Source organism: Mytilus trossulus, chromosome 2, assembly GCF_036588685.1.
Source record: "Mytilus trossulus isolate FHL-02 chromosome 2, PNRI_Mtr1.1.1.hap1, whole genome shotgun sequence".
NCBI lineage: Eukaryota > Metazoa > Mollusca > Bivalvia > Mytilida > Mytilidae > Mytilus > Mytilus trossulus.
In genome coordinates this window covers 19,130,559-19,143,293 of record NC_086374.1, presented here as the reverse complement: position 1 = coordinate 19,143,293, position 12,735 = coordinate 19,130,559, and the positions used below count along the sequence as shown (strand labels likewise).

At 31.3% G+C, this 12,735-nt stretch overlaps 1 protein-coding gene across 1 annotated transcript; it reads right to left on the bottom strand.

Moving 5' to 3' along the window:
* Nucleotides 1–7,258: 7,258 nt before the first annotated feature.
* On the bottom strand, nucleotides 7,259–12,397 carry LOC134705639 (calponin homology domain-containing protein DDB_G0272472-like). The gene is made up of 5 exons (XM_063564360.1): nucleotides 12,233–12,397; nucleotides 11,768–11,998; nucleotides 11,554–11,646; nucleotides 8,914–9,069; nucleotides 7,259–7,405 (listed from the first exon to the last, which is right to left on the bottom strand). Exons 1-5 carry the CDS (start codon nucleotides 12,272–12,274, stop codon nucleotides 7,259–7,261), a joined length of 669 nt encoding a protein of 222 aa, XP_063420430.1. The 5' UTR covers nucleotides 12,275–12,397.
* Between the last annotated feature and the right edge of the window lie 338 nt (nucleotides 12,398–12,735).

Sequence of the window (12,735 nt, the reverse complement as noted above, 5' to 3'; positions counted from 1 at the left end):
TAATTTTACCAGATATACCAGTTTTATAATGTCACTCGCCCATAACGTCCACACAAGACACGAATCAATTATTTGCAACGCCAAGTCAAAAAGGAAATTGAAGAAACAAAAAACAAAATCCTATAACCAAATAAACAGGTATACATTTACTTAATTTTATCATCGGTATAAGGACATCATTCGTAAATATAGCTCAACATGCAGACTTCTTATACGTTCAGGTATTTCACATCCAATTTTTTATGGAAATATTCTTTATAAAGCACAAAGGTGTCAGTATTCACCTCAGAAACTAACAAAACCTTTGAACAGACTTATTAAGAAGGAATATAGTTACGATACTGTTGTCAGGTCATTAAAGATTGCATATTTTGGCATTAATATTGATTCACTTCTAGGGTCTTTGCATCGGAACTAAACACATTTATTAAACAAACAGTTGTTGGCATGACACGGGTTATGTTCTTCTCATATATGTTATGATGGTATGATACTACACCCCTAACGGGAAGGATTGTGCCTATTACATATGATGATTTCATAATCTTTCAGTCAGTTTAATTGAAGTCTGGAGCTGGCATGTTAGTTAACTGCTAGTAGTCTGTTGTTATTTATGTATTATTGTCATTTTGTTTATTTTCTTTGGTTACATCTTCTGATATCAGACTCGGACTTCTTTTCAACTGAATTTTAACGTGCGTATTGTTATGCGTTTACTTTTCTATATTGGCTAGAGAGGGTTCAGACCTCACAAACATGTTTAACCCCGTCGCATTTTTGAGCCTGTCCCAAGTCAGGAGCCTCTGGCCTTTGTTAGTCTTGTATTATTTTAATTTTAGTTTCTTGTGTACAATTTGGAAATAAGAATGGCGTTCATTATCACTGAACTAGTATATATTTGTTTAGGGGCCAGCTGAAGGACGCCTCCGGGTGCGGGAATTTCTCGCTACATTAAAGACCTGTTGGTGACCTTCTGCTGTTGTTTTTTTCTATGTTCGGGTTGTTGTCTCTTTGACACATTCCCCATTTCCATTCTCAATTTTAATTCACAAAAAAGCAACCAATCAATCATAAATGATAGTGCATGTCAATACAGAATTGTTGGCTACTGGTTTGATGAATACTACTAGAAACGAAACGTTCACCAGCAGTCACATCAACTCAATGATTTAAAACCTTATCAGATATACCCGACTTAATATTTGGTACGCTGTTTTTGTTTTTCGTCTATGAAACTTAATCAGTGACGATCGAAAAAAAATCACAGTTTAAGTACAACGTTAAAGAGCATTGAAAACCCGTTCCAAAAATTGTTTAAAATTTAAAGCGCCTTTGGACGTTAATGCATGTAGGTGAAAACGCCTTGGTGTTTTGAATATTTCAATATTTATTTCAACAGTTAATTTATCAAACAAATGAAAAATTTAATGATATTGTCCATCAACATAATAGCACTGGCTACTTTGTAGTAATCCCTTCTGCAGCATATAAGAATAATTTAAAAAACCTCATCAGATATACCAGGTTTCTTGTTTGGTATGGCAGACATCGCGTTAACCATACGATAAAAACTCATCAATATCACTTACTGTTTAAATGCAAAATCTAATACAAAAGTGAACAGCATTGAAAATCAAAACAATTCAAAGCATGTGCTAATTACTTTTCAAAGTATTATTGCTTTGGGATAGCATAAGACTTTACTGATTTGAATAATTTAAACCTCTTTAAGCGATAAGCTAACGAAACGTACGTCTGGAAAATATTAAAGATAACACAGAAGTGCTGACTACTTGGTTGTACCTTATGTACGAAACGTTCACTAGCAGAGGAATCGATCCAGTGACTGTAAACACTCGGAGATATCAGGTTGATAAAAAAAAAAATACCGAACTCCGAGATTAATTAAAAAAGAAGAAGTACATAACACATGAGAAATTCAAGCATCTGACTACTTAGATCATCGGAAATAATGAAAAACAACTGACCTATTCTTGTCTTGGTACAGGCATTTTCAGGCGAAAATGATTGGGTAAAACTGGTTTACAGCTATATCTTCCACTTGTATGACAGTTGTCAATAGTTCCATTATATTGACAAAATTAGGTGAGTAACCAAATAAGCAAAACTTGACAATTTATTACAATAGACGCGCGTTTACTATACGGCACATCACGTCATCTTGCTTTAAAACAGTTGCAAGACCTAATAAAAAACAAAGATAAAGAGCATACAATCCCAGAGCAGTTACAACATTCACGTTCTGATTTTGTCCTCAGTTTAAACGATAATGATATCTGTGATAATTTAATGATAATACTGACATGTTGAAAACTCTTTGAGAGATATATTTCGGATGCGAATGCATTTGTAGTCTATTTTATTTTCGAAATAAAACATAAAAATAAAATTAAAATGGAAATGGGGAATGTGTCAAAGAGACAACACCCGACCAAAGAAAAAACAGCAGCAGAAGGTCACCAACAGGTCTTCAATGTAGCGAGAAATTCCCGCACCCGGAGGCGTCCTTCAGCCTATTTACTAATGTAATGTAGAATTCTTATTAAGATTATTTCCGATCATCTTTTATACAAGCAATACTCATTGTACGAATCCTTCGTGTTCAGTTTAAATTAATGAATGGATATAATCCGCTAAAATATATCTTGTTAATAGTAAGTTTGATTATAGCATGTATTTCTGTCTTGATGTATTTTTGTTTTTCATTTGATCTTGTCTATCGCCTACACACTCCTATACACATATCTATAAGATAGCTGGATGAACTGACCAGTCAGAATTTGTTTTCAAAAAAACTTTATAAACCAAACTATGGTACATACTAGCATTCACACAATTGTGTGTTCATTTGAGTTTGAAAATCGAAAGTAAAAATGAACTTTTGTATCAGAAATCGATTGTTAGAACAGGGGAAAATATAAGATATATTATTCTTGATCCTCACACTTCAAATAACTTCTAGTTGATGGTTAAGCAACATAGATATTTTTTCATTTCTTTTCTAAAATAAATTTTCAGTTTCGAGTACGTTAATATGGTATTTTCATTATATTGACTACTGTGGATTCATTTTTATTCGTGGAATACCAATTTTCGTGAGTTTCGGAGGTCACAGCGAACCATGAATTTAAGAATTCAACGAAGAATTATCCCAATAAATGTGTATGGAGTCGGATGTTTATTTCCGGTTATGTTATGCAGTTCTAGTAAAGTGGTGACTAGCGATAAACATTGTAACATAACACGTGTTTTTATTAAAAGAAAATACACGTATTTTAATTAAATCAATAATTAATATATCGAATATCAGTGATAATTTACTTTTTTAAAATTGATGCAAACTTCATGGAAAATAACTGCTAGTCGTTAATTACCCTGTCATTGTTTGGTTTACTAGTGATTGAAAATCAATGGGATTAAGTACGGGGATATTGCCCGAAGGTAATATTGTTTATGACAGGAACATTTATTTTCACACCTTTAACTTATATTTTTTACGTATATTGAGATAAGACGTGGCACGGTACTTGTCTATCCCAAATTTATGTATTTGGTTTTGATGTTATATTTGTTATTCTCGTGGTGTTTTGTCTGTTGCTTGGTCCGTTTCGGTGTTATGTCGTTGTTCTCCTCTTATATTTAATGCGTTTCCCTCGGTTTTAGTTTGTTACCCCGATTTTGTTTTTTGTCCATGGATTTATGAGTTTTGAACAGCTGTTGCCTTTATTTATATGACTTTTTATTATATCGTGATAATGGAAATGAGCTTTCAATCATAAAGTTTTGATTGCATTATAGAATTTCGACAAGCATTTATAAATTGTAAAACAAACAAATAATTAGTTGTCTTTGTCCGTTATTGTAATAGAAGTTTTTAATGAACACTTTAACCTAAAATGACCAAGCGAGGACTTTGACAATTCAAAACTTTTTCAATGAATTCCTTCTTTTTTGTTTGTTTTATTATTGATCAAACCAAAGGTTATATGATCTCCTAAATCAAAAAGAAATCCACAAATTACGTATCAGATTTTTTTTGTAATCAGCGATCCACGAATTTACGTATACAACGTAACGTCTTTTTTTCTCTATCCCCGAAAATAGATACCCACGAAAATAAATGAATCCACAGTATATACGAGGAAAAATAAATCCAAAAGAAAAGTCCCTAATCAAATGGAAAATCAAAAGCTCGATTACGTCAAACGAATGGATAACAGCTGTCATATTCCCGACATGGTACTGACATGATACTGACACTTTTTATTATGTAGAAAATAATGGAATAAACCTGGTTTTAAAGCTAGCTAAACCTCTAAGTTGTATGACAGTCGCATCAAATAGTTATGATTTTTGAAATGTGTTATTGATATGCCTATATGCCTACAAAATGAAACGAGAGATACCACAGTTACATTCAAACTCAAATAAGTCGAAAATAATCTGACCACGCAATGTCAAAAAGGGAAGAACCAAATGATAAACAAAAGACTGACCAACACAAACCGGGGATGATATCAGGTGCTCCGAATTCTGCTCCACCTATGTCACCCGTCGTGTTGCTATATTTTCGTGTTTGACAGACATTTGTTGATGGGGATGGTTTTGGGCGTCAGTGTGGCTTGAGAGAATGTATAAATATGCTGCAAATTGCAGTCCGAAGGGGACTATTCATTCCGAGGCCATTTATTTGGAGAAGTCAATGGTCTATGTACGTCTCTCTTGGAGAGGTCTGTGGGTATCTTTCTGTCCCTATCAAATGGTTGTACATATTACTAACCTTCATCCCAGTCAATCAAGTTTGCAAAACCTTACTGATTGAATGTGAGTGTTGAAAAGTTAAAGGCAATGCATAGATGAATATGCAGTTCTCCTCTGAAATTATTTACATTATCATATGTTTCACTTATAGAAATAACCATTAAAACAAAGTAACGTCATCAAAACATTTTTTTTTATATAGAGAATGTAGAAAAAACGATAGATAGGATATTATATGCTAGTCAAACATGACATTGATGATATTTTAAATAAGATTTTGTCTATCAGTCCATCGGTTAGAAGTGTTGGTCCCATGAATTCTCTCTCTAAAATTAGATAATAATAACTATGAAATATAATATAATAACAGTATGTATATGGAAATACAGATATAGATACAGGGTAAAAACTTTTCTTTTGATGATTTGACATTACCCCGGAATAAATATGTCATATTCACCCTTTAACATTTTTATCCCGAAATATACTAAGGTAAATACAAAAAGGAAGAAAATCTAGTAGGATTGCAAATGAGACAACTCTCCATAAGTGATCAAAATGACACAAAAATTAACAACTGTAGATCACTGTACATCCTTCAACAATGAGCAAACTAATACCGCATAGTCAGCTATAAAATGTCCTGAAATGACAATTGTAAATAAAGGCAACAGTAGTATACCGCTGTTCAAAACTCATAAATCCATGGACAAAAACAAAATCGGGGTAATAATCATAAACTGAGGGAAACACAATATAAGAGGAGAACAACGACACAACACTAAAACAATTTAAACGAGAACACTAACGGTTGTATCTATGAACAAAATAGTGAACAAATTTGTAAAACAGCAAAGCAGTTCGAAGTTGCAAAACTTCTCTTTTACATAGGACGGTGATGTAACAATACAATATGAGAAAAAAATATAAAAAATATTTGAAAAAGGCTTAACTCATGAAATGGATACAAATATAAAAATAAATAACAAAATCACAGAGTGTACGTGGATTGGAATTAATATATCCCCACAACAAAATACACAAATTAAAGATCTGAGAGTACTTTAAACTTTTTTGGATTCGAGCGTCACTGATGAGTCTTTTGTGGACGAAATGCGCGTCTGGCGTATATACTAAATTTAGTCCTGGTATATATGATGAGTTTATTTACAACCACTAGGTCGATGTCACTGCTGGTGGAGATTTATTTCCCGGAGGGTATCACAAGCCCAGTTTTCAGCACTTTTTGTGCTGACATGAATTGTCATTGATATGGTTATATTTATAAATTTACTGTTTACAAATTTTTTGAATTTTTTGAATTACTAAGGCTTTTCTACCTCAGGCATAGATTACCTTAGCTGTATTTGGCAAAACTTTTAGGAATTCTGATTCTCAATGCTCTTCAGCTTCGTACCTTATTTTGCATTTTAAACTTTTTTTGGATTCGAGCGTCACTGATGAGTCTTTTGTGGACGAAACGCGCGTCTGGTGTATATACTAAATTTAGTTCTGTTATCTATGATGACTTTATTTACTAACAGATACTTCAAAGCTAATTACAACTTATCTAATACAAAATCATTCATCTAAGACTTCCTTATCAATCAGTACACATCCAATAATTAATGGATTTAGTTTAATAATGTTTAAACACATGACATTGTGCATTGTCAAGATACACGTATAGTCAGAATGAAGAAACATGAATTTGCAAATGTATATAGTAATACTATTTAGTTTGATTTGATTTATTTATTACAAAATCAATATCAATACCATTAAAGCAATATACAAAGATATAATTACAAGGCTAATGTCGTACGTTAGAAAAGACTCATTAGTGACGATCTTACCAAAATAGTTAAAAGGCCAGTTGTTGGCATGACACGGTTTATTTTCTTCTCGCATATTTCATGATATTATAATACTTAACCCCTAACAGGAGGGATTGTGCCTGATTTTCAGATGATAAAGATATAATATTTCAATCAATTTAATGAGATCTCGAGCTGGAATGTCAGTAACTGCTAGTAGTCTGTTGTTATTTATAACAGTTGTTGTTACTACAATATGACGCTATTGTTTTTGAGCATATATCAATATAAATAATACGTTCGGGAAAACGTCAGTGGCAATGATACAACTATTTGATACATAGTTTCTTATTTTGAAAGCTGAAGGGTAATTTTCAGTTTTGCGACAATGCAAACAATAATGCTGCGTTAATTTGAAGGTAAAAAGATACTCTTCCAGAGCAACTGATATCATCAAAATTCAGTATTTGACAGGGTTCGTGCTGCCTAGCCTTCTATGTTGGTTTTTTGTTTACTGTTGTTTGTCAGTTTTTGTATATTTCTTTTAGTTTGAATGTTCTTTTGGATCTTTCGCCTCTTGTTTGTCGTCGGCGTAACTTTAAAAGAATAAATTTGACCACAGGTCAGTGTAAAATGTGAATGCAGTTCACTTTGAAGTTTTAACTTGCCTTTTTCCTATATCTAGCATGCCTTATCTGCTCCCTCTCTAATTTCTCCTCGTATAACTTTTCAGCTAATTCTCTCATTTTAGCGTGGTGATTCCATATTCTTGCATATGATGATTGTTTCATATTATCCGATTTTTTCTGAAAAATGAAATTAAATAGAAAAAAATGTAAAAGTATAATTGAAAGGGTGATGTAAGATATTGAACAAGTCATGTGATGCACATTTATCCAAGATGGTAATTTATCGGTCTGCAGGAAGAAGTACTATGTTTTGACACAACATTTTTTTGAAAATCATTTGCATATTCTGATTATTGACAAAACTTTATATATTTTATTTGGCCTTTTAAATATTTGTTTGGATTCGAGCATCATTGTTGAGTATTTTTGTAGACGTAACATGCATCTAACGAAAATACAACATTTTAATACTTGTATATATGATGAGTTTATTTCCCTGATATTTTTATTGTTCTTTGATTATTTATTTTTTACACAAAAAGTGAGTTTGATATACAAGATATTTGGCTATTGAATTGTATTTTGTTAAAAGTATCCAAAAACGGCAGTCACAAACATATCTGTGTATTCCATGCCATGACTCAACGATTGTTCGAATGAAGAATTAATACCTTTTATATTATCAAGCTGATTCGTAAAACGTGTATTTAGAAATGAAAAGATGTGGTATGAGTGCCACTGAGTCAAGTATCAATCGGTCTTATTGTTTTGGTTCCGTGGTCTATCATGATTATCAAGATTTTTATGGTAATATAATTTACAAGGCAAACAAGCATACAAACTGTCCTTGACATCTTTTCTTTGCGATAGAAATAATGATCACACTGTGGTGAAATCATTGTAAATACGTTCATTTATGTATCATTTGTTATATCACCGAAAAAGATAAAAATTAAATAAAAGAAAAAGGTTTTAGAATTGATATGTTTAAAATTTTCAAACTGTTAATATATTCCCCTCTTTGAGATATCTTTGTATGTTTCGGAATCTATTGATTGTTTAGACAGCTTTCCATTGATGAAGATCAAAAGAAAAAAAATGTTTCTGATTTGAGGGTGTAGCTTCAAGATTGACGTATTCAAAATATATGAATATTTATTCGACGGTATTTTTCTGCACTTTTGATAGAATAACTCAGCGTTCAACTCCTCTTCACACCTACGATAAACAAATAACTGCCATATCCACCTATAAAACTAATAAAATAACACACAAACACATACAAACTCGAATCACATATGTACATGAGTGACCTAAACACCCTTTTACGAGGTTTATTAATTATTTTTTTATAATGTTTACTTGAAATTATTAAATATGCATTCAATCCGTATTTATGATTGTATTTCATATTTTAATTTCATAATAAAGTAAATTGTGAGGGAGGTTCAAGCATATTTCGTCTGAATCATGGAGAACATTTTATACAAATAAATAGAATTGAAATTACCAGAAAATCTGCCTGTCATGGTGTTTGTAACATGATATCTAATCATTTTGCTAAGTTTGTATGTAATTTAATATTGCTGTCATTAGTTCTTTGGTATAAACTTATTTTATGCAGTTTATGTTACCTTTTGTGCACACTCATTATATATTATATTTCTTCAACGGAGATGTTTTACCTTTTCTTCCATTTTTTCAAGTATCTTTATCTGTTTTTGGTTTTTTTCCTGAATTTCCTTTTGTTGAACTTCATTTTTGATGGTCAGCTTTTTACAATAATCATCGTATCTTTCCATTGTGTCCTTGACAACATCTTCTATCCTCAGCCATTGACTCTAAATATGAGGAAACAAAATATAACCGTTCGCGTCAAGTATTGAAAAAGATATATTTAAAAAATACGTAGAAAGAGTTTTCGTGGTATTAGAGAATTTTACAACATTTCAGAGTTTGCTTAAAACAAATAAAACTCAACCTTTTCGATCTTTACATTGGAGTTTGGTATTTTTGTTAAACGTTTTAATCAAATTTCAGAGAAAACAAAGACAAGGCTCTTTTGTGATTTAATTTTCAACCCAAGCTGAAGAAAACGTGATGACTATAAGAGTAATAACTTAATTGCTAAAGGAGTTATATCCAAAGCTAACATAAAAAATGATCTGTCAAAAAAATTACCACGACGACAATTAAAAAAAAATCATAACTATTTAATGATTTCAATCCAAATTTATATCAAATCTAACAAAATTGAAAAAAAGTCAAGTAAACCGGTTAGCGTTTTTGGTATTCGGTATTCGGTCGTTCGACCGGGTAACCGGTTAACCGGTTAACCGTTGACAACACTACATAATACCAATAAAACCGTACAACAACACGACAAAAAGACGAATATCGAAAAGACAAATAACAATAACAAAACTTTTCCAAATAAAATAAAATAATAATTAACCAGCACGATCACAACCAAAACCATGAACGAACTAGTTGTACCGGAAGTAATGAAAGGTAAATGTCATAAAGGGTAAAGATGACTAGATATTGGTGACGACATTTGGATCATACCCGTTGTCATCTATAACATTCATATTCCATAATATTCAACCAAATCATGATGGCGTTCTTAAAAACTTTAAACGGATGACATTTACTTTACCAAATGGAACGCTTGGTGTCCTTTCTCCCTTGTAGGCAGTAATTCTTTATTAGGAAACCCAACATAAAACCTGGTATATTGTATAAACTGGGAGAAACATACTTCATATGCAGATTCTCCTGGAATGTTGCTACACAAATATGAAAAATTTGCAAAGGAAAACATTAAAATCATCACATATGTGGTCAAATGTAGTTGTATATTGACATTTATGGCCAATGTCTTGAGTGTGTAAAAAATCCCAATGAAATTTATGTTTGTTTTTCTGTTAGGATTATTAAACGTAAACCGACTTCGTTTGTTTCGAATCAAAATATTAACAATTCTCATTACAATAGCCAATAAAAATATGGAAGGTATCAAAAGGTTTGTTAAAGAAACAATTTGATCAGCTTGTTTTGTATTTACAATAAATGATAAGTAATGCAAAGCTCATCTAACGAACATCCAACCTTAACTTTTATACGGCAATCACTTAATTTCATTTGCTCAATCAATGATGAAATGCAAATAGTGAAATGATAATTAGCTTAATATTAATTGGTTCAATTTTGTCAAAATAAGCTAAAGAACATTGATTTTGAATTATTCACTTGCAATTGAATAATCCGACCTCATTGAATCCGTATTCATGTGAACTTCAAGTTAACCCCTTAGCTTGAATTGGATAACAAGTGAATTGTATTTGTAAAGTTATTTAAAGGAAAAGATGTCAACATTGAAAGTGAAACAAAGGTAAATAATTTGATTGACTGATTCGATCAACACAAATTCATTCTTATGAAGGTAAAAACGATTATAAACATTTATTTTCATCAATAAAATGAATTTAGATAATCCTAGGATAATCTAACAGCACGGGTTTGCTTAATATATTCATATCTATACTTATGTTTACATCTCTTATATGGACATCGCATGACTATAGGGGTCAACTCGATAATTAATTAGATGGCGTCTACACTTAAATACAAACGAAACGAAGCTACGTGTTTTCATGCACGTGTCCTGCTAACTACTGTTAACCAACTTATTTTCGCGATTTATTTTCGCGAATTTCGCGAGTAGAAAAATTACGCGAATATAAATCGTCGCGAAAATGTAAATCTTCGATCTTTCCTTATTAAACTACATCATATAAATTTAAAAATCGCGAAATTAAATAGCCGCGAAGTGGGCTAGAAATGATAAAACGCGAAATAAAAGTCTCCGCGAAAATAAGTTGGTTTAAAGTATTCATTTTATACTTTTAATAGTTTGGATAAATGTTTTACATTGTTATAAATAAAATATGAGATTTTGAATTAAATCGGTGAACATGAATTTAACAGCTAGTGCCCCTTTAAATATAACAGTTATATACATATTTGAGCTCTATTCGGGTGTTCTACTCAGTATAATAAACATAATAATAAATCACTGAGGGATTTTTTTTCGTATTTGAATTTGAGAGATTCTTGATTGTAAGTAGCTATAATCTAAAATAAGCTTACAAGGAGAAAGGATTTGTTAATATCACCATTATTAGAATAAAACAACAAGGAATTAGTAAAATACGGTTTGGCTTCTTTCGAAGTCAGTTGATACTTGTATAGTTTACTTTATTATTTGACTTCTTAATTTTTTTGGTTCTAAGAAAACATTTTTAGCCAAAATCTTAAGATACCTCGTTTCTTCGACGTATTTCCTCGCCAAATGTAAGTCTCTTCTCATCTTTTTTATTCTTAATTTCTTCATGAGATTCAGGTGTGGATATTTCCTAAAAAGTATGAATAAACCTTTATTTAAAAAAGTAAATTTCATGTTTTTTCAATCATAATAATAAATAATCATCTTTTTCGGTTGATATGCAGTTGTATAATTTAGTAAATGTTACATACCCTTTTCAGTTTTGGTCTTGTGTGGCTTTTTAATGTGTCTATTAGGTCTGGAAATGAAGATTTAAGATACTTCTTTCCAGGATTTTCACTAGCAGCTGAAGAAGGTGTCCTAGCTGAGTAGAATCCATATGAGCGAGTAAAACAATGATGAGAACTTCCGTAAGGTAAAGTTAATGATTTGGTAGGCGATGTCCTTGCTGTGGATGCTGTATCGAAGTCAGATTCATAATCCTACAAAACAGTTATGAATGATTTTGACACTTGTAGATAGGTTAACAAGACATAAGTGATATCAGTACGATAATGATATCATAAAAAGAAATGTTATTAAAATGAAAGTAGTCTTTTTCTTTATTTTTATTTAAGTTCTACATAGAATTCGTACGTAAAACTCACCAGTTACGTCCGACCAACATCTATAGATGCCTGTAATTTCTGATTATTATATGTTCTACATATACTTACATCTGCCATGGTTGTTTTTAATATTTTATCTGAATGAACCATTCATATGGAACAATGACAAGATAGCACAGAACTGTTTTGAGAAATGTTTATAAACTAAAACAAGGAATTTGAAGAATTAAGACTCTTGTTTTAATTAAATATAATTAAATTATTATTTTCAAATATTAAAATATAAAACATTAGTTTCGGACAGCCATTGAACATATCAGTTTTCATGTTGTTGATTTAAATTTAAAAAGATTCACTTATATGTATCACTGATCTGAAAATGTATTGTTTTAGTAATTCAATGCCAAACTCTCGCTTAACGACGTATTTATAAATTGTATACTAATTCGGTCTTCAAAATTAAATTAAAAAGAGTTATCTATCTTAAGACATGATAAGGTAGATCATTCATGTAAAACACTATCTGCATGTATCGTATCCAACTTCATATTTGAGGAAGCAGTTGAGCTGGTTAATCATAGCATTTTACGTTTTTGTTTGATAGTCGAGCA